General features: G+C 41.1%; 3 protein-coding genes across 3 annotated transcripts in view; 2 read left to right on the top strand and 1 right to left on the bottom strand.

Moving 5' to 3' along the window:
• Positions 1-2,267: 2,267 nt before the first annotated feature.
• Positions 2,268-5,380, bottom strand: rhov (ras homolog family member V). Its single transcript, XM_010774532.1, has 3 exons — positions 5,040-5,380; positions 4,505-4,563; positions 2,268-4,137 (listed from the first exon to the last, which is right to left on the bottom strand). The coding sequence occupies exons 1-3, from the start codon at positions 5,242-5,244 to the stop codon at positions 3,691-3,693; spliced, it is 711 nt and encodes a 236-aa protein (XP_010772834.1). The 5' UTR covers positions 5,245-5,380; the 3' UTR covers positions 2,268-3,690.
• Positions 5,381-6,941: 1,561 nt separating this feature from the next.
• Positions 6,942-13,253, top strand: vps18 (VPS18 core subunit of CORVET and HOPS complexes). The gene is made up of 9 exons (XM_010774530.1): positions 6,942-7,338; positions 7,494-7,635; positions 7,827-7,918; positions 8,263-8,513; positions 8,661-9,017; positions 9,751-11,013; positions 11,432-11,641; positions 11,748-11,984; positions 12,378-13,253. The coding sequence occupies exons 1-9, from the start codon at positions 7,248-7,250 to the stop codon at positions 12,672-12,674; spliced, it is 2,940 nt and encodes a 979-aa protein (XP_010772832.1). The 5' UTR covers positions 6,942-7,247; the 3' UTR covers positions 12,675-13,253.
• A 645-nt stretch (positions 13,254-13,898) lies between these two features.
• ino80 (INO80 complex ATPase subunit) overlaps positions 13,899-24,276 on the top strand; it is a gene marked incomplete at its 3' end in the record, with an annotated part of 34,047 nt that continues 23,669 nt past the window's right edge. Inside the window, exons 1-16 of the mRNA XM_010774533.1 lie at positions 13,899-14,075; positions 15,517-15,582; positions 15,755-15,946; positions 16,620-16,777; positions 16,907-16,974; positions 17,514-17,660; positions 17,752-17,872; positions 18,005-18,210; positions 18,322-18,375; positions 18,462-18,665; positions 19,310-19,514; positions 19,810-19,877; positions 19,961-20,176; positions 20,769-20,849; positions 21,209-21,329; positions 21,735-21,823. Of these exons, the coding sequence (XP_010772835.1) occupies positions 15,792-15,946; positions 16,620-16,777; positions 16,907-16,974; positions 17,514-17,660; positions 17,752-17,872; positions 18,005-18,210; positions 18,322-18,375; positions 18,462-18,665; positions 19,310-19,514; positions 19,810-19,877; positions 19,961-20,176; positions 20,769-20,849; positions 21,209-21,329; positions 21,735-21,823 (1,893 nt within the window). The remainder of the gene's footprint in view (positions 14,076-15,516; positions 15,583-15,754; positions 15,947-16,619; positions 16,778-16,906; positions 16,975-17,513; positions 17,661-17,751; positions 17,873-18,004; positions 18,211-18,321; positions 18,376-18,461; positions 18,666-19,309; positions 19,515-19,809; positions 19,878-19,960; positions 20,177-20,768; positions 20,850-21,208; positions 21,330-21,734; positions 21,824-24,276) is intronic.

Below are 24,276 nucleotides of genomic sequence, written 5' to 3'. Positions count from 1 at the left end.
CCAAACTCACATTGGTTTCTCATCCAGCATCTCTGTAAAGTATGTGTATTCACCGGTATTCACTCTCTGTCCTAAGCGGCTTGTTGGAGCTCCTGCCCCCCCCCTCCCTGTGAGCCCAGTCTGCTCTGATTGGTCGGGACGTTGAGACTCGTTGCTGCTTGCAGCTGCTGTGAGCTGCTGCAAGGAGCAGACAGGCTTCCGTGTCGGCGATACAGCGAGAACAAGCGAAACTCATCCTGAGCACACACAAACACTCACAGCCGAAGTAAAAACAATAAGTGTGGCTTGATATTGAGTAAGAAAAAGGTTTATAACGCTGTGAGCATGGGTCCGCGGAGAGCATTTCTCCGCGATCCCAACTTAGCAGCCCGAAAAACGTTTACCCATTTAAACAGTCGTGGTAGATACCTTGTTCGTTTTAAACATCATAAATACACAAAGAACAATGAATACTTAAAGGTTGTGTACCCAAATCTCCCGCTGGTCCAAACAAAGTGGGAACAGCATCGTTCTTCAGTGCCCTACTACGCTGTACATATCCGGCATGAATCGCTGAAAGGTTTGTGTAGCTTTGTTTCGTGAAATGCTGGCAGAGGGTGTGGCCTCTGGGTATTCACACGTCACAGTACCCAGGAAGTAAACAAGGAAAAATGAGAAATCTCCAACGAGACGTTTTGGGGCAGCAAAGACTGTGTTAGAGTTTTACTCGCTACAGGGTGTACTTTGAGGGTTTTTGACTCTGCAGAGCAGTTACAAGAAACCTTCATAAAACACAAGGGGACGGGTAATAACCGGAAAGCATGACATGGGCCCTTTAAGGTATGGTTTGTTTATCTGTTTGTTAGCAGTATTACATAAAAACGACTGGGTATCACCAGAGGATAATCCCATTAAGTGTTGGTGCAAATGTAAATCATGGAGCGGATTTACAAAAACATTTTTCACTGTCTCTACCTTTGAATGACAACCCCTTTCACAATGTAAATTGATTTCCACTGTTAGTCTAAACATCATGATAAGCATATATTGCTCTTGCAGTGGATCAAGCTTTTCAAACTGTCATGGCTAGCACTAAATGGTCCCTCAGGGTCAAATCAGAGTTCAGTATTGGTCCAATTGCATCAGCGTTACTTTTCCATACAAGGTCATAGGCCGAGACGAAGGATGTCCCACTTTGACCCATTTATTACAGCCGTTTAAACAGAGCCCGGACACATGGCAGCATGATGGACGGTCCACTGACAAATGGCAAACAGATTGCTGATGTATTGGGCCCAGTGTGTGTTATTTAACCTCTTGCTCATCTGTGACTCATCCTCCCTGTTCCGAAACAAATGCATATGCATAGCTGTCAGCTCCACACGTGTTGTGCAGACACTCCCTGCTATGGTTTATAAACCTCTCTCTGTGCTCACTTTAGTTTGCTGTACAAATAATCATATGCACATCTATTGTCTCTGGCTCAAGCAAAAAAAAAAGCATAAAAGTGTGAGTAGTTGTTGACAGCGAAAATCGTATATGTCCTAGTCTCCTAAAACAAGGAAGTATAAGAAGAATATGGAGGATTATAATGAAAACCTATGTATTTGTCACACACCTATACATATGTCTCAAAGTCCCACTCCACACTCCAGAGACCCTCCAGCTCCAGAGCCAAGTACCTGCAGACTGAGCTACTGCCCACCGAAACACTGCAAAAACACCACCTAAAGCATTTTTTAAGACATACAAATATATAATGTTATAAGTGAAAATAAAAGAATGCAGGTACAAGCAAACCTCTATCAAGTTTTCAGATAAACGTCAATGATGTTGTCAAGTTTTGAAGACAGTATGCCCTCTCTATCGTTGTGATAAAGCAGCACACTGTTTCTTCTCAATCAGTGATTTGACTCAATCACTCTCCCATGTCTCGAGCCCTTTCAAAATCAGTCACAGCCATCAGTCACAGCATGGCACTGCCAAACCTCATCAGCAGTCATGTGGATTGCATTAGAATTGGTCGAGCCACGGCACAGCCGGAGGCCCGAGCTTACTTATCATACCCTTACAGCGAGAGATGGTTCAGGAAAAGTACCTGGAGGGCTGATGAGGATTATTCAGACACCCCGCAGAGAACAATGCTCCCCGTTGTTGATGACTCCCTTTTAAATTCTCTTCTTCCTTGAATTTAAAGCAGTCGCTACCTAAATACTCTTTAAATGATCGCTTGTGAAGTACACAAACATAACATTGAGCTGTTCTGAAGATACACATAACGCAGAAGGTTGAATTTGCACTTCATTTTATTTGCATCACATCACTCCCACATATAAAGATGACACACAAAGAAGGAGATGTTTCATTCAATTAGATACAGTGATATAAATGTAACATAAGTGGAGTAAGTAAATGCATTTCAAATCCATGTCTTATGAATAATTCATATACATAAACATGACAAACGACCTGTTTTGACAAACAAAATAGCATATACATTAAAGTAACTTCCACAAGAAGTATAATAAAGCCTTTGGCTCGGTTCAGAGGTTACAATGGAGTGTAACATCTAACTTTCTTTAGCACATACATCATAGAAGCAAGTTCTTTTTGGAAAAAAGGGTATTATCTTAAACTATTGAGTAGATAAGGATTGTATTGAGCATGTAAACAAAAGAGGGGCAAATTATAAAATGCCAGGGTGGCTGTGTTGGTGGGAGAATCCGCAGGGTGGGAGTCAAGACCCCTGCAGGGCTTACTTTTTACATATGCAGATTAATGGGAGACGGGGACAAAAAGCCAAAGGTTAGCACTCCCGTGCCACTTTTCTATTAGGACAAGAGGTTTTTCAAACAAAGTGACTGTGCCGATCCGAGAATTAAGATGGAGGAAATACATTTGTTTTGACAGAAGTCCTGCTGTGCTTCTTTTCAAGCACGACTTTAAACAGATGATAAAATCCCATCAAACATACATGTCAGGGGTGATAACATTGTCAGCTGATCAACTCTGTGAGAAGATACCAACCTAAACCAGCCAAGGGAGCGTTCACACACAGGTACGAAAGTGGCACCTCTCACTGCAACCTGAACTTGCTGCAGCTGCTGAATATAAATAGGCCGCAGTAGGCAGACAGCGAGAACACAACAGAGTATTGGCTAACGCCCATCTGCTCAAACACAGACACTTTCTGTTTCTCCCGCTCACATTAAAGGCTGCATCTGGTAGCAAAGCCCCAAATGCAAATTCACGTAATTTACATGACGGCCTCTGCTTTCTCCTCTGTGGCTGTACGGTGATATGTTCCTTTAAAGTCTCAATTCACAGCCCTTCTTCTCTTGAGTGGCTCACACCACTGATGCATTCACACACTTTGATTTTGATACGTTTTTACTATTGCCCTGGAACAATCAAATATTTGAATATAATGTAAACAATTTCATACTGTCCCGAGTGTCTGCTGAAGAGGGAAAACCCTGGCTGAGAATGACCCAGAATCCTCTCTGTCTCCACAGATGTTCGTTCCCAATGTTTACTTTGCTCATGTAGTGTTTCCCCTTTGCAACATTTGGCATCCCAAAGTAAAATAGTCCAATTACACAACAGGAAACAAGGCTAAATTGTAGGCTAAATCTGAGCCTTGACAACATATAATAACTGATATTAATAAATTAAAGTTTTGTTCACAACCCACAGGATCTGTTTATGACTTCAGATGAAGCAAAAAAACTTCTTCCAACTGCACTTGGAGAAAGCTTTAGTGTGTCTGTCGGAAAACCTCCTCTTTTTAGATTTGCGGGTTTTGTTCTTAATGGCAGCAAAAATGGCCGCATCAAACGCCTCCTTCAAGTTCTTTTGTGTGAGCGAAGAACACTCCACGTAGTCTGCAGCCCTGATCTTGTCCGCCATGCTCTGTGCCCTGGAGTTCGGGATTGGCTTGACATTTGATTGGTCCAGGTTGATGAGGACGTTCACATCCAGCAGAAGGTCAGACTGAGTCCCTACGAGAACGATGGGCGCGGACGGGTTGTAGGCCCGGATCTCTGGAACCCACTTCTTGGTGATGTTGTGGAACGAGGTGGGGTTGACCATGCTGAAGCACAGGAGGAAGACGTCCGTGTGGGCGTAGGACAGGGCTCTGAATCCATCAAACTCTTCCTGAATGGAACATAAAGACAGTTAGTGTCAATCAAACTATGTGCAGACATGATGGAGAAATGAGTGAAAGACGCTGACTCACAAAAGAAAAAGGTAATCTATTAACATTGTGAAATCATGGTACTGAGTCACATATTGGATGAAGCAAGGAAAGTTTACCTTCACAACTCATCTTGACTACAACTAGAAAATCTGCGTCTTTTATTAAGAATGGTGGTTTTATATTTTGTATCACTTCCCTTGACATAATTAACTCAAGATCAGGAAACAGGTGTGAATTTGGTACTATAAAAAGCTCACTAAACACACCCTTTAAAAGTAACATGGTGACATTTTTTCTTGTTGAAAAACAAACAGAGAGTCTTACCTGTCCAGCAGTGTCCAGCAGCTGAACTTTAACCGGGGCTCCTTCTACTTGGACCTGACCTGTTGAAAATCAGTAACATGAATCAGTTAGTATCAGTCAGTTTAGATCACTTGTTTTCCAACATATTTCTCACACATAAATCTGATTTGATGATTGTTTTTTCTGTAATAAAATGTGTATATATATTTAATGTGGTTCTGTATGCATCATGACAAAATAGTTCTTAACTATTTAACTTAAAAAACACGCACATGACATGGCAATCACACAATACAGTAAATGAATTTTTTTTTAATAAAAGCTGTGTGTGTCAGTAAACACTGAACCTAAGCAAACACAACAGCAACTAATGAAATTCAAAACATTAAAAAAAACAATTCGTATTGATTTTTTTTGTATTGCACTAATTTGCTTCCATATATCTTGTTGCACTGTTGGCTTGGGATTTTCATTGCCAACAACTAGGCTGTAGCATAATGACAATAACAGTTTTGAATTTGTTTTTCTCTATTGGTTCTTGTGTATGATCACTCACCAGAAAACACGTCAAAGCCAGTCTGCTGGTACTCCGTGGGGTATCCGTTGGAGGTGTAGCTGACGATCATGCTGGTCTTCCCGACGGCTCCGTCCCCGACCAGCATGCAGCTAATCACGCCGGGCTCCAGCTCATCTTCCCGGGTCAGCCCGCAAGCAGAGGGGACTCGGGACTCGTGGGAGAAGTAATCCATTTGAGGTGGCATGTCGAGCCGCACATTAAACTTTGGGAATTCAGACTCTCTCCTCCCTTACGGATCTATGACGGTGAGAATAGATACTGAGGGTTGTCTGGGTGCTGATATACTGAGTTACATACCGGGAGACAGCAGATCCTGTTCTAAAGTGACGGGGACATGTGGGGAGGGACGCTTTTAGGGGAAGTTTGTAATCGGACAGGTTGCGATTTGCATAGACACTCCCATTGAGGAAAGAAATAAAGAATCTTTTTTTTTTTTAGATAGATATCTAGGTGTTCTTATGATTTTCTCTTACAAATGTTCAATACATCTTATTTTATGACTCTTTAATTTATTTTTGCATCATTGCTGGTCTGACATTTAAGGATCTAAATTGTAACCTACAGCTCAACCTGAAGCTGTTTCCCAGAATTATCTGTGCTTTCCATATAATGACGTCTTGTACAAAGAGTGTGCATTATTTATGATCGTGTTATGGCCTATTCTTTACCTATATCAGTAATGTTGAGGAGAAAGCATACATCCATTTTAAAATATTTATTCTAGCTCTATTATATATAAATGAGCGTGGGTTTACACTAAAGGCCCCTTGGAATTGTTTTCTTTACTGTTTGGTGTAATCTTTTGCCCATAAAACTATAAGGCGAAGGTGGGAGAAGTACTCAGATCTTGTACTTAAGTAAAAGTACAAGTACCAGAGTGTAGGAAATAGGAATACTCTATTACAAGTAAAAGTATTGCATTCAAAATGTTACTACTGAAGTAAAAAATTACTAAATTTACTCCAGGTGTAACTAAAGTCTTATTTAATTATTGATTAGATTTCACAACATTAATCAAAATCTGTAAAGCAACTAAAGGTATTAAAGTAGAAATTCAATGTAGCATACAATTGAAATATTCAAAATTGTAATTAAGTACAGTACTTGAGTAAATATAATTAGTCACTTCCCAACTCTGCTGTAAGGGTATGTATGTTGCAAGACATGTGTATATAAATGTATATAATTAGGCTACCAACGGTGCCTTTAATATTCCTTATTTGTATTTATTTATACTTCAATGTATGTCTTTTTGTCTCACATTCTGTGGTTACCCCCTTGCACACACTCCTTGCCTCCTTGATTTAATGTATAAATTGTGACCGCGGTGAAGTTAGTTTCAGTTTTCTCTGCTGCTGGCTGTATTATGACTGGGAGATCTTCTCCGCGAAACGAGGCTTTCACTTAGGGACCATCAACCAATTACTTTTCAATTACACAAGAACAATGTTCTTTTTAATAAATCGATAGCTTCCCTATTGTGTGAATGTGAAGCACATCCTCTCTACAGCATTGATTTGTTGAACACACCTCTTTTTGTTGCATTTGAATACTTTATATAGGCCCTACGTTTTATTAATATGTTGATGGGGAATTAGCATATTTCTTCAATAACTTCTACGTCATGTGACCTAATGACTCAATACAGAGATGCTGTATGAGAAAACAATGTGAGTTTGGAAAATTGCACAATGTATCTATTCTAGTAGACCTCAACTATGGAATTATGATCAGTTGAAGTGGCCATGACATGGGACCTTTACATTTCAACATCTCATCACCAACCACTCACACTAAGGGTGGACAAACGGCGCCCCCTGGTGTCCAAGATAAGCACTGCACGAAATGTGATCACATGACTCCGTTTGTCACCTGATTATCCGTGTCCACCATATGTTGTGTAGTCGGAAGCTAAGATAGCTGTTATTATGATAGCATGAATGATTGAAATGTAGCTTATTTACACGTTTGCTGCATTTTCATATATCATATTATACATCTTCCTTAGGGAATTTAGACGCACCTGGTGAGAGGAAATGCTCTCGCTTGCCCTCAATGGGAGGAGGTTGTGTTAGGTAGCTAGCTGTTTAGCATACATTTCTAGGATTTTTTCTCTGCCAGCCATTGTTTATGTAGGGTATTAATTTACAGGGAGAACAACGAGTTAGAAAGAAGGTACTTCAAACCATGGCTTCAATTCTGGACGAGTACGAGGACTCTCAAAACACCAGGCAGCACAGCCGCCTGCCAAATGCCAACATCGGGATAACACATTCAGGTTAGTCGCCCTCTCTGGAGTTGCTCCGTTTCATTAGCTAGTTACATTCAAGGGTGCTGTAAGGTTGTTAGAACCTTTAAGGAATGTTAAAACTACACAATTAGTTAACTCCATGGTCTCATTGAGAACATGCTTTACTTGTTCCCTGACATTAGGCTTTGTGAATGTGAGACTTGAGGAAGAGAAGCCGATATTCAACAAGCAGAGGATCGATTTTACTCCACCTGAGAGGATAAACCATCTTGCAGTCTGCAACAATCAGCTATGCATGAGTCTGGGAAAGGACACCCTGCTGAGGTAAATAACACTGTCCTAAGCACACTGTTATCGGCCACTGATGTTTGTACGGTTTTGATTGAATTACCTTGAGTTAGTGCTTGTTGTTCCTTTTGATTTGTACTCATCTGCTGTAAGCTGTTGTTTATTGGAGCATCTAAAAGAGTTGTTAATGATACAAGATACTGATACTAATGTTCTCTTCTGTACAGAATTGATTTGGCCAAGCCAGATCAACCTAATCAGATTGAATTAGGACGGAAAGATGAAAGTAAAGTGCACAAACTGTTCCTGGACCCCACTGGTGAGTAAAAAGACAGTGCTTAATCAGATTTTTTGAAAAAATTGCCCTTGGGACATATTTATACATTACATTTACATATTGTTTATTACAATGAGACTTTCTGTGAGTCAATCGTCCATCATATTGTAACCAATAGATTTGCATTGTTTTAATTATATAGCTTCAAGTCATTCCTTTATACAGGACACACATATTTGTGTTATTGTTTTATATAGTACATTTATTGGGTATCATGAGGTATTTCACAATTACATCGGAATTTCTCTAAATGCTACGACATGATATTATAGTATTAGTGAGTCAGTTTTGACCTATTAACTCAATCAGCTGTATTTTTCACACAGGCTCCCATCTGCTGATCTGCCTGAGCACCAGCGAGTGTCTGTACCTAAACAGGAACACGCAGAAGGTGCGCAGTCTCTCCCGCTGGAGAGGCCACCTCATCGAGAGCGTGGGCTGGAACAAGCAGCTGGGCAATGAGACAAACACAGGACCTGTCCTAGTTGGCACCAGTCAAGGCATCATCTTTGAGGCGGAGATCTCTGCAACTGAGGGCAGCCTGTTCAACACCAATCCAGATCAATACTTCAGACAGGTACGTACGACGTAACATATTGTTATGTGTGGGTTGCAGTGTTTACTATGTGATATTAATTTAGTGGTATTGTTGTAGAAAAAACCATCCTTCACATTTATTTATTCCTCCTTGCATGAAAATAACCATGTTCTCTTGTTGAAACAGGTCCACTCCCTGGAGGAGGATGGGAAGCCTGCACCAGTCTGCTGCCTGGAGGTGGAGCGGGGGGGCTCAGAGAACAAGTACTTCATCATCGCCACCACCCGCAAACGTCTGTTCCAGTTTGTGGGTAAGTTGGCCGAGGGGTCCGAGCAGCAGGGCTTCAGCTCCATCTTCAGCCAGAACCAGGACCTGCTGCCGAGCTTCCAGGAGTTCCCAGCCAACATGGGCTACAGCGAGATCACCTTCTACACCCCGAAGCTCCGCAACTCACCTAAGTCCTTCGGCTGGATGATGGGTAACGGAGTTCTTTACGGTCAGCTGGATTATGTCAGGCCTGACTCCCTGCTGAGCGATGTGCAGGTAAATGTATATTTAAAAACGTTTATTCAGAAGCTAAAACATTTATGAGGTTATTTTGCACTGCATAAGTATTAAATGAAATGTAAGCGTTGGACAGAAATGAACATTTCCTCTGATATGACAGGCCGATAGGATGATGCAAATTTGTACGTAACTCAAACTGGTTACGAATCTGGTCCCGTAAGAAATATTTTCAATTTGGAGGTTTTTAAAGTGTTCAAAACGAATAGACTAGTTGCGACTACTGAAATAGGTCAAATTTGCCCTGGTTGTGCCTATTTTGAAGATTGTCTTAAGAGACAGCACTATTCAAGCCTGTTAAAGATACATTTTTCCGTTAAGTTTAAAGATTTCACATTAAAAAAATATAAGGTTTGTTTGACTTGTTAGCTTAGATGTAGTAGTTTTCTTATTGAAAAAAACTCTTGGTGAACATGTACCTTTTGAATCTGCCAGTGAGCCATAACAGTAACACAAGGCATAACAACATTATATAAGGGTATGCTATTTCCACTACAGGAGAGATTTGATTTCTATACTTTTTCTATACAAAAAAAGGATGTGCGTATATTAGCATCGGCATTGGAAATTCATCAGAAGGAGTTGGAAAATATCGGCAAAAATCCCACATCATTGATCTTTCAATAATAACTCCACCTTTTCCACATTGACTCCTTTGTCCTCCTTTTCTTATACTCTCTTCCACCACATTTTCTTTCCCCTAATGACACAGGTATGGGAGTACACGCCTGACATTGACATCAGTCTCAACAAGCCCATCTCCATCGTGCTGACGCAGTTCCACTTCCTGCTGCTGCTCCATGATCGAGTAAAGGCCATCTGCACCCTGAATGGACAGGAGGTGTACGAGGATGTGTTCCCAGATAAATTTGGCACCCTAAAGAAGATGATCAAGGACCCAGTTGGAGGGTTGGTGTGGATCTACACTGAGCGGGCGGTGTTCCGGTACCACATCCAGCGCGAGGCTAGGGACGTCTGGCAGATGTACATGAGCATGTCTAAGTTCGACCTGGCCAAGGAGTACTGCCGGGACCGGCCCGACTGCATGGACATGGTTCTGGCCAAGGAAGCCGAGCACTGCTTCCAGAACAAGCGGTACATCGACAGCGCCAAGTGCTACGCGCTGACCCAGAACTACTTTGAGGAGATAGCGCTCAAGTTCATCGAAGCCAAACAGGAGGAAGCCCTGAAGGAGTTCTTACTGAAGAAACTGAATCATTTGAAACAGAGCGAGAGAACACAGATCACCCTGCTGGTCACATGGCTCGCCGAGCTCTACCTGAACAGCCTCGGCCAGCTGGAGAGCGACGGCAACAGCGTCATCTTCAAGGAGACCCGCGAAGAGTTTCGAGAATTCCTCAGCAGCTCCAAGCACAAGGAGTGCCTGTACAACAACCGCACCACCATCTACGACCTGCTGGCCAGCCACGGCAACGTGGACGATATGGTGTACTTTTCGGTCGTCATGCAGGACTACGAGAGAGTCATATCCCACTACTGCCAACACGACGACTACAGCGCCGCCCTGGATGTGCTCTCAAAGCACTGCGATCAAAGGCTTTTTTACAAGTTCTCCCCGGTCCTCATGCAGCACATTCCCAAAAAAGTGGTCGACGCGTGGATCCAGATGGGCAAGCGGCTGGACCCGAAGAAGCTCATCCCGGCTCTGATGAACTACAGCCAGATGGGCAGCACGCAGCAGATCAGCGAAACCATCCGCTACATGGAGTTCTGCGTGTACGAGCTGACCGTGACGGAGGAGGCCATCCATAACTACCTGCTGTCGCTCTACGCCAAGTACAAGCCGGATTCCCTGCTGTGGTACCTGGAGCAGGCGGGCACGCACCCCTCAGAGATCCACTACGACCTGAAGTACGCCCTCAGGCTGTGCGCTGAGAACGGCTACCTCAAGGCCTGTGTGCTGGTTTATAGGATTATGGAGCTGTATGAGGAGGCAGTGGATCTCGCTTTACAAGTAAGTGATGTTTTTTATTTTTTTATTGCATGTTGAACTGCAGCAATTTGTCGACGAATCAATTTGCCGATTAATTGTAAATTGATTGAGGTTTTTTTCATCCAAAATAGAAATAAATGCTGTTTTTAGCCTCTTATATTTGCGACTTCTCTCTGCTTTATATCATATTTAACTCAATATTAAGAATTGTTGCACTTTTAAGAAACTGGGATAAAAATGTTTCACTACTTTCAGACTATTTTTTATATACCAAATTATTAATTAAGAAAATGTTTTGCAGATTAATCGATCATAGAGAAAATAGTTAGATGCCACTCTAATGTGTCCAAATTATGCATCATTTTGTAGTAAACATATCATAAATCTTTGACTGAACTTGACTAATGCCACTCACTTGCAATGTGTTTATCAACCATAGGTAGATGTAGACTTGGCCAAGTCGTGTGCGGACCTGCCTGAAGATGACGAGGAACTGAGGAAGAAGCTTTGGCTGAAGATCGCGCGGCACGTGGTGCAGGAGGAGAAAGATGTGAAGAAAGCCATGAACTGTCTGTCCAGCTGCAACCTGCTCAAGATTGAAGACATCCTTCCATTTTTCCCAGACTTTGTCACCATTGACCATTTTAAGGTCTGTAACAAAGAGTTTCCTTTTCTTTTTGTAACAAGAGAAACATATCCATACATAATGCCAATATGTTTTGACTTGATTTTGGTGGTGAACCTTTTATATTTAGGAGGCCATTTGCAGCTCCCTGGAGGAGTACAACCAGCACATCGAGGAGCTGAAGCAGGAAATGGAGGAGGCCACGGAGAGCGCTAAACGCATCCGAGAGGACATCCAGGAAATGAGGAACAAATATGGCGTTGTGGATTCCCAAGAAAAGTGTGCTTCATGTGACTTCCCATTACTCAACAGACCCTTCTATCTGTTCCTGTGTGGACACATGTTCCACTACGACTGCCTGTTCCAGGTATATCTCAGAGGCTGCTTCTGTGCCACTGCACAAATGATGTGTTCTTTTAGTTTAGTTGAAATCTTAAAAGTATCATGAGTGAAATATATCTTCAATTATACATTTAAAAGATGCCAACAAAATAATTAGTTTGTAACTATCAAATCAGAGGTACAGGATGGTTTAAACTGAAACGCGCTCTTTTGTGCATCAATGAGTTCACAAAATGAATACAGAGTTAAATCCCGGATTAAATGTAAGTTAAGGGGTCTTGAAAATATTGATTGTGAAGTTATCCTTGTGATGTTGCAAATTACACTACTGAGAAGCAAGAAAAATGTCAGACTTGAACTGACTAAAAAGTATCAACGTACTGATCGTTAGCACATTTTCTATTCCTCTGCTTTCTAGGAAGTAACCCCTCACCTGACGCCCCTTAAGCAGAGTCGTCTAGAGGAGCTGCAGAAAAAGCTGGCCGCGACCACGCAAACCTCCAAGTCTCGACACCGCCCGGCTCCCAAGGACGAAGGAGACACTGCCAGTCTGGGAAAGGGCAATGCGGGCACAAGCCGCGAGCAGATAAAATCAGACATGGATGACATCATCGCGTCGGAGTGCGTCTACTGCGGCGAACTGATGATCAAGTCCATCGACAAGCCCTTCATTGATCCAAAGAAATTTGAGGAGGAGAAATCCAGCTGGTTATGAATGAGGCCTCAATTCCTCTCAATACGAAAAAGACATGACAGCCAACCATCCTGTATGTTGATGAAACTGCTCCATCCGTAGGACTGACCCATTCAGTGGATACAGACATTCACCTGATTGCCTACTGTTGTTCAGCTTCAGGTGTTATTTTGGTTGGCAGTATATGAAGCTGATTTAAAGACCTTTGCACTTTATATGGCTGTAAAAAGTGGACATTGTGGAAAATGATACAATGATGTACTGATGTATAATATTGCCAGGGCTGAACCTCTGAATATGATAGCAGAAAATAATTCAAAAGCTAGAATCAGATATAACTGCAATATACATCTATTAATAACTTTAAGTTATGCAATTGCTTTGTCTATTGGAAACATAACCTGCACTTCCTTAGCTCAATTCAACCGCGCCATCATCGGCTCTTAGTTCATCCTACAGGTAACGTGGGGCAGATTATCAAACTGTTAGTTTATATACTCACTGTTTTACGATAGATTTGTGGCACATTGAAGCTTGTCAGTATGGATGGACTGATATTTTGGTTGTTTAATGTAATAAATATTTAACAAATGATTTTAACTATTGACTGGACTGAAACAAATCAAAACCCTTCTTCACCATTCCTTTGCTCCCTGGAGGAGGACAGCAAACATCATCACATCAGTGGGCTTAAGCGATACACAGAATAGTTTATGCAGTTTAATAGTAAAGCATGTCAAAAAATTGAGCTGTTACTACTACTACTGTTACAGCAAGCATTTTTTGGATCCAAACAATGATTAGCATTCTGTGTGTATCACATATTTATTACCTCTATAAGTGACAGTACATTTTCATACATTTGCAAAAAAACAAGTATGTATATTTTCACATTTTCTGGAGTTCACTTTAAAATAGTATACAAGTTTACAATGGTCACATTTTACCCTGGATATCCCAACTGTCTCACCATACCTAAAACGGAGTTCCCGTATAATGACGTCAGACGTAGCTCGGTAATCTTCGCTGTGTGCAGACGCTATTAATCGAGATCGGAATTGAATCGATGCATTTGTACAAGTTGTTCATATGCCGCCCAAAACGTCATATATGATAGATATGAATCTAATTAAACTAACGAACGATACTGCTGCTATTTCTTGTCACATTCGTGCCTTCGTAGACATCCACAGGAGAGCGTCATTCTCTCTGCGATTGATTATAACGCCTGCTCCTTGCTGTACCCTCGCCATGGCGTCGTGTCTCTGCTCTCTCAGTAACAGAAAGTGGCCGCCTCTCTGCTGTTGCTGCCGACTCAAAGCTCACAGACTCGCTCGGCGCCTCAAACCGCCATTTTGGAGTCAGAGAACCGAGAGTCGGCAGCAGCGGAGAGAGAGACGCAAAAGGGGACACGGGGCCGAGGTGAGAGACTCCATGGTGGTTGTTATGGCGAAGGAGCAATGGGGGAAGATGGCCGGGAGGGAGAAAGAATTAAAACATGGGGATCATTCGTTCGCCAGGCAACCGAGTCCCCGCTTGTGGCCGAAACAAGGGTACGGGAGGCGCGGGCGAAGGGCCTTGCTCTCGCTGCACCGCGACTAGCCTGTTTAAGAAATGCCATTAAACCAATATCATCTTAATACATTGTTTAGGCAAGGAGGTGGTGGCCTTAAAGAGACAGACCCGATTTGAATACTTCATATTAATGGTGAGAGGACGTCTGTGTCAAAATGATAAGCTAACGTTTCTAATGAAAAGCTACACAAGCGATAGCAAGGATGCTATAGCAACAAAGACCAGATGCTTGGGAAATCAACTATCAATGTATATTTAGTGTCCCCTACTTAAACCAGTAAGCTGTCAGTGTGGGTGTGTGTCTATACAAGCACCTTGACCCTTTACTATCATTGATCGGAGGCAATGCTGCTTCTGCTTATTAGCAATGCAGCTAACGGTTGTTAGCCTGCAAGCTACAACCCAGTGCACCATCCAAGGTTAGCTAGCAAACCTGGCTAACGCTATAATGGATTTGCAAGCTAGCTAATCATAGTATAACGACGTAATAGCATAACACGATATATATTATTAATAACAACAACCTATTTTGTTCTTAAAAAAGCGTCCGAACTCTTAGTTGGCTTTAGTTTTTGTCATCCGTTAACAGGCGACAGAGTGAACTTGCATCAAAGTAAAGTGAATACGTAATGAAAAGTAATTACTGAGGAGGACAACCGAATCGTCACTCACTGTCATAACTCAAAAACATCACTTGCCACTCACAAATTAAATGATAACTTAGACAATGCATCAACACTCGGTTACTAAGTGATATTTAAATAATTGACTCAAACCATTAAAAGATGATACTTCAAATATATTCAATATGACTCTTAATAAACTGTTACTGATCTGAAAATATTATGTAGTAACACTTGGTCATTAAGGTATGTTAACGGTATAGTGGAAATGGTGGACTCAAACCACTTAAATATATCCAACTGTTTCTGTTAAAATAGTATGCAGTATACTAGCCTAGTGTGTTATTCAAACAATAGTAAATCAACTGTTCTTATATAAAGGAAAGCTGAATCAATGCATTTTGTACTATAAAGTACTGACATCATGTACATGATGGCAAATCATGTACAATTCATTCAATTAAATGCATAGTAATGTTGCAGAAGCTTTTTTTTGTTTTAGTCATTTCATTTCAATATGGAAACCTTCTGTGAAAATTACGAGCATTCACATTGTCAGAATTGTGCAGAACACCACACATGAAAGAACACTAGCCACCCATAAAAACACTATATCACTGTCATTTGTGAACATCAGTGTGTGACTGCAGTTTCTTCTTTTATAGGGGACTTTCACCATTGCCTGATCATTAATCTTGGAATCAAGGACAATGGCATCCCTTACTGAGAAGGTAGGTCCAATGTTTATGCTCTGCTTAATAAGTCCCATACAATGATGATTTTACAGTGCCTGCTAAGCCAATGGAGTACAAAAGTAAATTTTGGACTAAATGACATTGTTCCGACATGACTCAGTTTGAGATATAGGGCTTGATTAGTCTTTCTTCTTCTCTCTCTTTTTAGTAAACCCGCTGCCCTGTTGGGCAGAGGTGTCTGCTGCATGGCGTCTGGGCAGGGGGGCCGACCGGAGGCCGGGGAATCAGGGAGCTCTGGCCTGGCCAAACCTCTCTACCTGCAGCGCTTGGAAAGATCCCTGAGGTTGGACAGTTTCCTGCGCCAGACTGCCGCCATCTTCAATGGAGATATAACCACCAGGTACAGGCAGAGTAGAGTCTGGGTGGGCAAACACTTTTCAATTTTTGGTTCCAGTTGGCCCCTGATAACATTTTAGGGTTAATTTAAGTGGCTCATGCTTGGATGTTAAAAATTGTTTTGTGAATGCAATTGTGTGTGTATGGGTTTGCTGGTTAAAAACACTGTGTGCATTGTAAAAGGGTTGCACGATTTGGTAAAAATAAGTAATTGCTATTATTTTCAGGATAATACAAGGCATTATCTTTTTATTTTTTAAATCATTATTCAAGTTATCCTTGAACAATTCTACTAGATGGCCATGGTGTGAATTATTTTTATTTTTTAAGGACCTGTACTAAACAAGCTTTTTAATTTAATATGTTATATACTTTTTTTAAGCTGTTCTACAACACCACCACTATACTTCTTTCAGAATGATTTAAAAAAACATATTCTTTACTAAATATTGCACCTACTGCGATTTGGATATTGCACTAGTCCACATTGTGATTTGACTTATATTGTAGCAATCTTCCATCCAGTATATCAGGTCCTAAGTATCTAATGTTGTCCTACAATGTGCCCCCTGTCATGGATACAGTATTCATACTACCAGATACAAATCCAAAGAGAAGATTAGATATTTATAGGCTGCAAAGAGTGGGCTCACAGCTGCATACCTCTCATGTTCTAGTGATGAGAGTGATGACAGCGATGGAGGATTGGGGACGGGGTTATCCCTGGACGCCCCCACTCAGCATGCAGCTGTGACCGTGAAGAGTGAGCCGTGTGAGGAAGAGGATGGGCTCTCAGAGGAGAAGCCCCTCAACGGAGTCCTGCTGCAGGGTAAAGGTACATACAGAAACACTGATATTTATGTTATGCACATGTTAGTACACACTGGTTTTGTCTAACTGTTCATGGGGGTTCATGCATATTTATATTATGTTGTGTTTTTTTGTCCCCCTCTTAACTCCACAGACCAAAAGGCAGATAATGCGAGTCTCTACAACTTCTCCAAGCTGAAGAAGAACAGGAAATGGCTGAAGGTATTTTATAGACATTTTCTCATTTGCACTATGGATGTAATTGTTCAGTTGAGGAATGGATTACTCATAAAACTAATATATTTATTTAGTGGTCTAAAACTTGGCTAAACCCAAACTTGAAAAAACTGTTGAAATTGTCATGTTTTTTGTTGTTGTAAATAACTCAATGGACACAAATGTAAATGATTGTTATACATTTGTCTTTAAAAACAGTAAAAGTACCAAGAGAAAGCGCATTTTTACTTAAATCTCAGGCTATTTATCCTCTATTTCAATTTTCCATTCAAGCTCTTGCCAAAAATCTAACAATATTTCAAATACAATTAATTATGAACTATCTGTGCCCCTTAATTGATCAGTTATTTATCCTCCTATATATTTAGGAATGTAATAAGCTTCCAGTCCATTCCCTTTACCAATGGTTTTGACCTGCTTAACTATATTTGACTTATCCATATAGTTGAATAAAAAGATCACAGATGTTGTCCTTCTCTGTATCCTGTATCCTTTTTACCATGTTCCTCCTCCGTCTCCTGCAGACTATCCTTCTGAGTGACGACACCACGGACTCGGACACGGACTCGGATGACTCTGACTTCAGTTTGTCCCGGGACGAGCTGCAGGACATGCTGAGGCTCCATCGCTTCACCAGGCAGCATCAGAGCAAGTTCCACTCTGACCGGGAGGTAGGAGAAGCTCACATAAACACAGCGTCTGGTGACATAAGGAATTCCATTTGTAATGTCATCTTCACATTTATTTTCCTTTTCCCTTCAGCTTCACCAATACCAGTACTACAGCACTGGACTCCTCTCTACTCATGATCCTTTCTATGAGCAGCAGCGCCACCTGCTGGGCCCGAGGAAGAAGAAAATCAAAGATGAGAAGAAATTCAAGGGTAAAGACAAAAAAAAACTAATATCTCTGGAATCCTTTAGAATCACAGTTATGTAAATAACCAGACTAAAAAAGCATACATGTTTTTTTAAATATAGTCATTTACATGTTTTTATTCTATATATTTTTTTAGCAAAACTGAAAAAGGTGAAGAAGAAGAAGAAACGGGGAGAGGGGGACTTCCTGGATGATGGGCGTCCTTATATCACCAAGATCTTCGCAAAGTTTTCCCATGATGCTCCACTGCCCGTAGTGAAGAAGAAGCATCTCACCATTGAGCAGCTGAACGCACGGCGGCGTAAAGTCTGGCTCACTATCGCTAAAAAGGAGATTCCCAAGGTTCGTATGCATAACAGTGACAAAGACAACGTTAAACAGCTTCTTCCTTTTTATATATAGTAAAACATTTATTTGGAAAGGTGTAATTATTATTTTATTACTATTTTGCAGACCTTCAAGCAGAAGACCTCTGCTAAGAACTTAGTATTGACCAATGCCAAAAAGGTAAGTGTACACATCACAGTTTTTGTTTGATTAAGGATACATTTGAGTTTAAGTGGGATATTTAACCTCTGTCCCTTTTGTCCCAGTTGGCTCATCAGTGCATGAGAGAGGTCCGGCGCGCTGCCATCCAGGCCCAGAAGAACTGCAAGGAGACGTTACCGCGGGCCCGCCGCCTCACCAAGGAGATGATGCTCTACTGGAAGAAATACGACAAAGTGGAGAAGGAGCACAGGAAGAGGGCGGAGAAGGAGGCTCTGGAGCAGCGTAAACTGGACGAAGAGATGAAAGAAGTAGGTGGAAAGGAAAGGGAAACGTTTGCAAAAGGTTTTACCGAAGAGGTAAGATTCATTTATAAGGTTGGAAAGATAAATCGACGATAAAACGCTGCAAAACTGTCGTCTTCCCATAGAGATTAAAGCTGGTATTTTGGCACAGTTGCAGATAAAGAAGAATTAGTAGTGCTTAACTACATTTGAGTTGTGACTGCGTAGGATTTTCCCTGATAAAGGTGTGAACCCAACAACTCTAATAAAACAGAAAGTCACATTGAATTTGAGAAAAGATATCCGTAATCGTATCATTTCCTACATTGTCAATAGGATTTTATCATACGAAATAGTCTGCTTTAATACACAGTTGTTGGCCTTTAAAAAACCAAATGTTCTCTGTGTTCAAAAAAGAGGTTCCTCTTCTGCTTGACGCTCACAAAGGGAGTCACATACTTTATTAAAGAAAGTGGATTACATAAAAACTGGTTTCATTCCAATAATCACATCAAATATAAAGACAGAAGCATATTACATCTGTTCCAATATAACTTGATGAAACACAAGTATTCAAGTCTAAAGAGGTGGTATTATACATAATTAAAAACATCTAGAGTGGTGATATTAAAGGAAATGGCTTTTTCCTGCTTTTCTCCCGTCTCTCGCAGGCCAAGCGTCAGCAGCGTAAACTGAACTTCCTCATCACCCAGACGGAGCTGTATGCTCACTTCATGGGGGGTAAAGCCAGCATGGGGGGTCCGGAGGGAGACACGGCTCAGGTGGAGATTCTGAGGAAGCTGGAGGACAGTGCGGGTCTCAGACAGATCGACATCGGAGGAGGAGTGATGGTCAAAATGGGACAGGAGGATTACGGTATGAACGGCTCAGTCAAGTTTATTATAGTATTTCCCTTTGTTTCTAAATACATGCCTAATAAACCATTTATTAGTATATTTGTATTCTGTTTCGTTTAGATTATATTTCATATTTTCCCTCCCAACATTTTCTGTTTACTAATGATGATATTTTACATTATTTTCAAGCTCAATAAAAAAAAAGTATATATATAATTTGTTTGAAGAACATTCTTTAGGTATTGTTTATAGGAAAGAAAATGAAATGTTGAATTATTCTGTTTTATTCACGAGTGGATTATGTACGGTTGCAGATAGCAGTTACTACAAGTCCCAGGCGATGAGGAATGCTAAAGAAGCCTACCAGATTCACCAAGAGAGAGTGAGTCGATGTCTGCACACACATCCATTCCACACACACTCCCTCTGTTGACACTGTGCTAATCGCCAACTCTCTGCCCGCAGACGCGGATGTTTGACGAGGAGGCGAAGGACAGCCGCTGTGCGTCACTGCACGCCGTTGTAGGCCCGTCCTCAGGCTCAGGGTTCGGAGAGAGCTACAGCCTCGCCAACCCCTCCATCCACGCCGGCGAGGAGATCCCTCAGCCCGCCATGTTCGACGGCAAGCTCAAGGGTTACCAGCTCAAGGGCATGAACTGGCTAGCCAACCTTTATGAACAGGTACATTTTCTCCCCATAACACTCAATAGACACACCAATCCGTGCTTAAAACATGAATACAAAGATGTCCTGCAAGTCCTGGATTCAATACTGTTCTTAACTTACATTTGTTTGTACTCTGCTAACAAAATTAGAACTACCCAAGAAGGATTTTAGTCATCATATGTTTGGATCTTAAGTTTTCAGGGAATTAAGCTCGGCAAATATTAGCCTTTAGCATGAGCCCCTCCTTCCTGTGTCACACTATTTTTTTACGTGAAACTCAATTCACATGTTCCCTTTTTTAAACTTGTTTTGTACAGAATTGTTTGTACAGAATGAAAGAAACATTTCTGGACACATATGATTGAATGACTCCTCTTGTTTCTCTATGTGCTTATGTTGTTTGAAATATACATTTGTATCTTTTGTGAATAAAATACTTAAAGGTCAATGAATGTTGATGCTTTTATAGGCGTATACTTATAGTATGGACTCATCTGTCGGCCTACTATAAAACAGTAAAATAATTCAAAAGTTGCAGTGTCATATTTTGTATTTGTTATTCATACCCACTGATTGATTTATTTTCTCCTGTGTTCTCTCTCTGCAGGGAATCAATGGAATCCTGGCAGATGAGATGGGACTGGGGAAGACGGTCCAGAGTATCGCCCTGTTGGCTCACTTAGCAGAGGTGAGGCCAAAGGCTTTCATCCATCTCACACTTTGAAAAAGCGCATGGAATATTTGATTGTCTCTGCTGTTGTTACTCACCTAAGGAAACATGTAACGTCCAGCTTCTTTTTCCACCTGCATCCTTTAAAGAGACCCTTCATTGTCACATTACTGTTTTCATTGTTATGCTTTTGTTTAGTCTCAAAACACCCAAAGCAGATACAGTGAAATCTAGGGGAAATGTGTGCTAAGTGATGAGCTATCCCTAAAAGAAGGATGCACACCGTCTCCCTCCATGGCTTCCTGTTTTCAGAGCTTCTCACACATACAAATAGCACCTGCCGTCCAGCTGAATCCCTTTTTCTTGTTCCTGCACAGAAGGACAACATCTGGGGTCCCTTCCTGATCATCTCTCCTGCATCCACGCTCAACAACTGGCATCAGGAGTTCACTCGCTTCGTGCCCAGTTTCAAGGTGAGGATCCCTTTTTTGAAATTCTGCTGAGCGGAAACACCTGCGAAATCACGTCCGCAGGAGTCCTGACATCCTCATCTCTAATGTTCGCTTTAATTCCTTTAATGGAATGGTTGTAAGCCTTGGTTCCGGGACCATTAAGGGGGTCGCAAGATCATTTCTGGGGGTCTCCAAAAAGTTGTAGGGAATGGCTTTTACTTTACAATTGCTTTTACCAGTGATATCATTGAGCCCTACTCATTTCCAAGCTTTCACAGAATTAATACTGCTAAATGTTCGGGTAACTAATGAACGATCAATGTGGGGAGGGGGACGCAAACATAATTATTGTTAGGAAAATCGAATCAAAAAGGTAGAGAACCACTGCTCTAATCGACTTAGTGATCCAATGCTTCTTTTTTTTTCAAACATCTGATCATTTATAACCAAGATGAAGGGTTCAAAAACGGCCAGAATTTCCAGAACCCTCCATTAGAGGGCAGTGTTGCACCAGGACATTGGTACCATGACTCCAAAGCTGTCAACACTTTGATTGTTGAGTGGCTGCACTTCCTTTTGCATGTCTTTACCGGCCTCTGACAGGCTGTGTGCATTCAATAATGTTAAAAAGCATTCATCAAACACATCAATTTGTTGGCTATGCTCTAATTCACACACACTCACACACACACTCACACTATTAAATGCCTAACTTGTTGCTGTGCCCATTTTCTCTGAGAATTCAAAAATAAATCATTTCCAGTTAGTTTTGCTAATGAGGTGTGAAAAGACCCTATTACACCATTTGAAGATAAGCTTCCTACACACTCAAAGCAGGACTGACTGAAAACAATGGAACACCGGCGCGATGAGGGATGAAATGATGTGCAAATCTTTTCACATCACACTGCACATCAACAACTCGCTGACTGAGGCTGTGAATCATACCCGTTGCTATGCCTACATGCTTCTCCTGGGAACATCCCTGGAGCTCTGTTTACTTGTTACATTGCTAAAAATAAACACTCAGTTTTGATATTAATTTGCTTAAATTATTTACAGAGCGGATTCTTCATGTTTTTAATCCATTAATTGTCTCTGGGTTTGTATTAATATTGGATATTACTTGCGTTTTTCCATTTTAATCTGCTTTGTACTTCTACTCTACTACATTTCAGATGCTAAAATGTTACTTATAGTCCATAAAATGTGTGCAAAGTTACTAGTTAACACACTTTACATATACAACACATGATTTACTTTTACAATATGATTACATTGCATTTAGCTGACACTTTTATCCAAAGCGACTTACAATAAGTGCATTCGACCAAGAAGATAGAAACTTGAAGAAAACAGAATCATATAAGTACATCAGGTTTCATCGAGCTAAAACATTTCAAGTGCTACTCAACTGGCTTTAGATAAGCCAGTCCTTTATTAGTATATAAGTGCTTTGTTAGTAATTATAATGCTCGAAGTGGAGTCGAAAGAGATGAGTTTTCAGTCTGTGCCGGAAGATGATGCAGTACTGTACTTCTAACCGAAACAAATCATTAAAATATTATCAAAGCTTACCTCAGCTCTTCTCTACTCAAAAGCAAGACACGGCCTTTTCTACTCACGTCATTTGACATGAAGATTGGTTAGGTCTTAAAATTTTTATCTAGGATTTTACCCGAGGTATAACTGTTGATGTTGTATTTTTCACTGCTTTTTTCCTCCCTACTTAACAATTGACGCCCCATTGTAGTCCCATTCGGTCTCGTCTCTGTTCTCAAACCCCAGGAACGGAATGACCCTCTTTTATTTGTCGTCTGTGTTTGTTGAACGAATTTGTGTGTGTGTGTGGTGTGTGTGTGGTGTGTGTGTGGTTAGTGTGTGTTTTGTTGTGTGTTGGTGTGTGTGGTATGTGTGTGTGTGGTGTTGTGTGTGTGTGTGTATGTGTGTGTGTGTGTGTGTGTGTGTGTGGTTGTGTGTGTAGTCGTGGTGTGTGTGGTGTTGTCGTTTTTCGTCGTGCTAAATGTTAACCTATATTGGTGTAAAAGTTAAACAACCCTATTTCCTTACGTTTTTATGCCAGGTTTACATTTGACACACGTCCTGTCTGTCGTAACAGGGGTGTAAGCTTATTGTCGTTACGGTTAGAGAACTAACAACTCCGATGTATTTCTACGGACAGTTTTACAGATTGTATATAAAGTGTTACTATTAACGGATGTTACTACCCTTCAACAGGAAAAGAGATAATGCACGGTGTTTTTGTTGTGTTTCGAACATAAAATAACAAAGAATAAAAATTCATTCCTTGATCATTTTAATGAAATGGCAATTTTTATTTGTTATTTTATGTTCGAAAACACCCACAAAACACCGTGTCATTTCTTTTTCTGTGAAGGGTAGTAACATCGTAATAGTAACACTTTATATACAATCTTGTAAAAACTGTCCGTAGAAATAACATCGGATTTGTTAGTTCTCTAACTGTAACCGACAAATAAGCTGACACTGTACGAAAGAACAGGACGTGTGTCAAAATGTAAACTGGCATAAAAACGTAGGAAATAGGGTTGTTTAAACCTTTTTATCACCAATATAGAGGTTCAACTTTCAAGCGACGACCGAAAAACACACACACACACACCACACCACACCACACACACAACACACACACACACACACACACCACACACACACACACACACACACACACACACACACAACACACACACACACACACACACACACACACACACAAAGACACACACACACACACACCACACACACACACAACACACCACACACACACACACAATCGTTCACAAACACACAGACACAATAAAAGGGGTATTCCGTTCTGGGCGGTTTAGACAGAGACTAACCGTAAATGGGACTTTACAAATGGGGCGCAATTGGTAGTAGGGAGGAAAGAAGCAGTGAAAAATTACACAATAAACAGTGAATACACCTCGGTAAAATCTAATAAAAATTTA

Source organism: Notothenia coriiceps, unplaced genomic scaffold (assembly GCF_000735185.1).
Source record: "Notothenia coriiceps isolate Sejong01 unplaced genomic scaffold, NC01 NC01_scaffold00014189, whole genome shotgun sequence".
In the NCBI taxonomy this organism is placed as follows: domain Eukaryota; kingdom Metazoa; phylum Chordata; class Actinopteri; order Perciformes; family Nototheniidae; genus Notothenia; species Notothenia coriiceps.
Note: the sequence above shows the minus strand (reverse complement) of the source record. Positions and strands in the feature narration are given on the sequence as shown.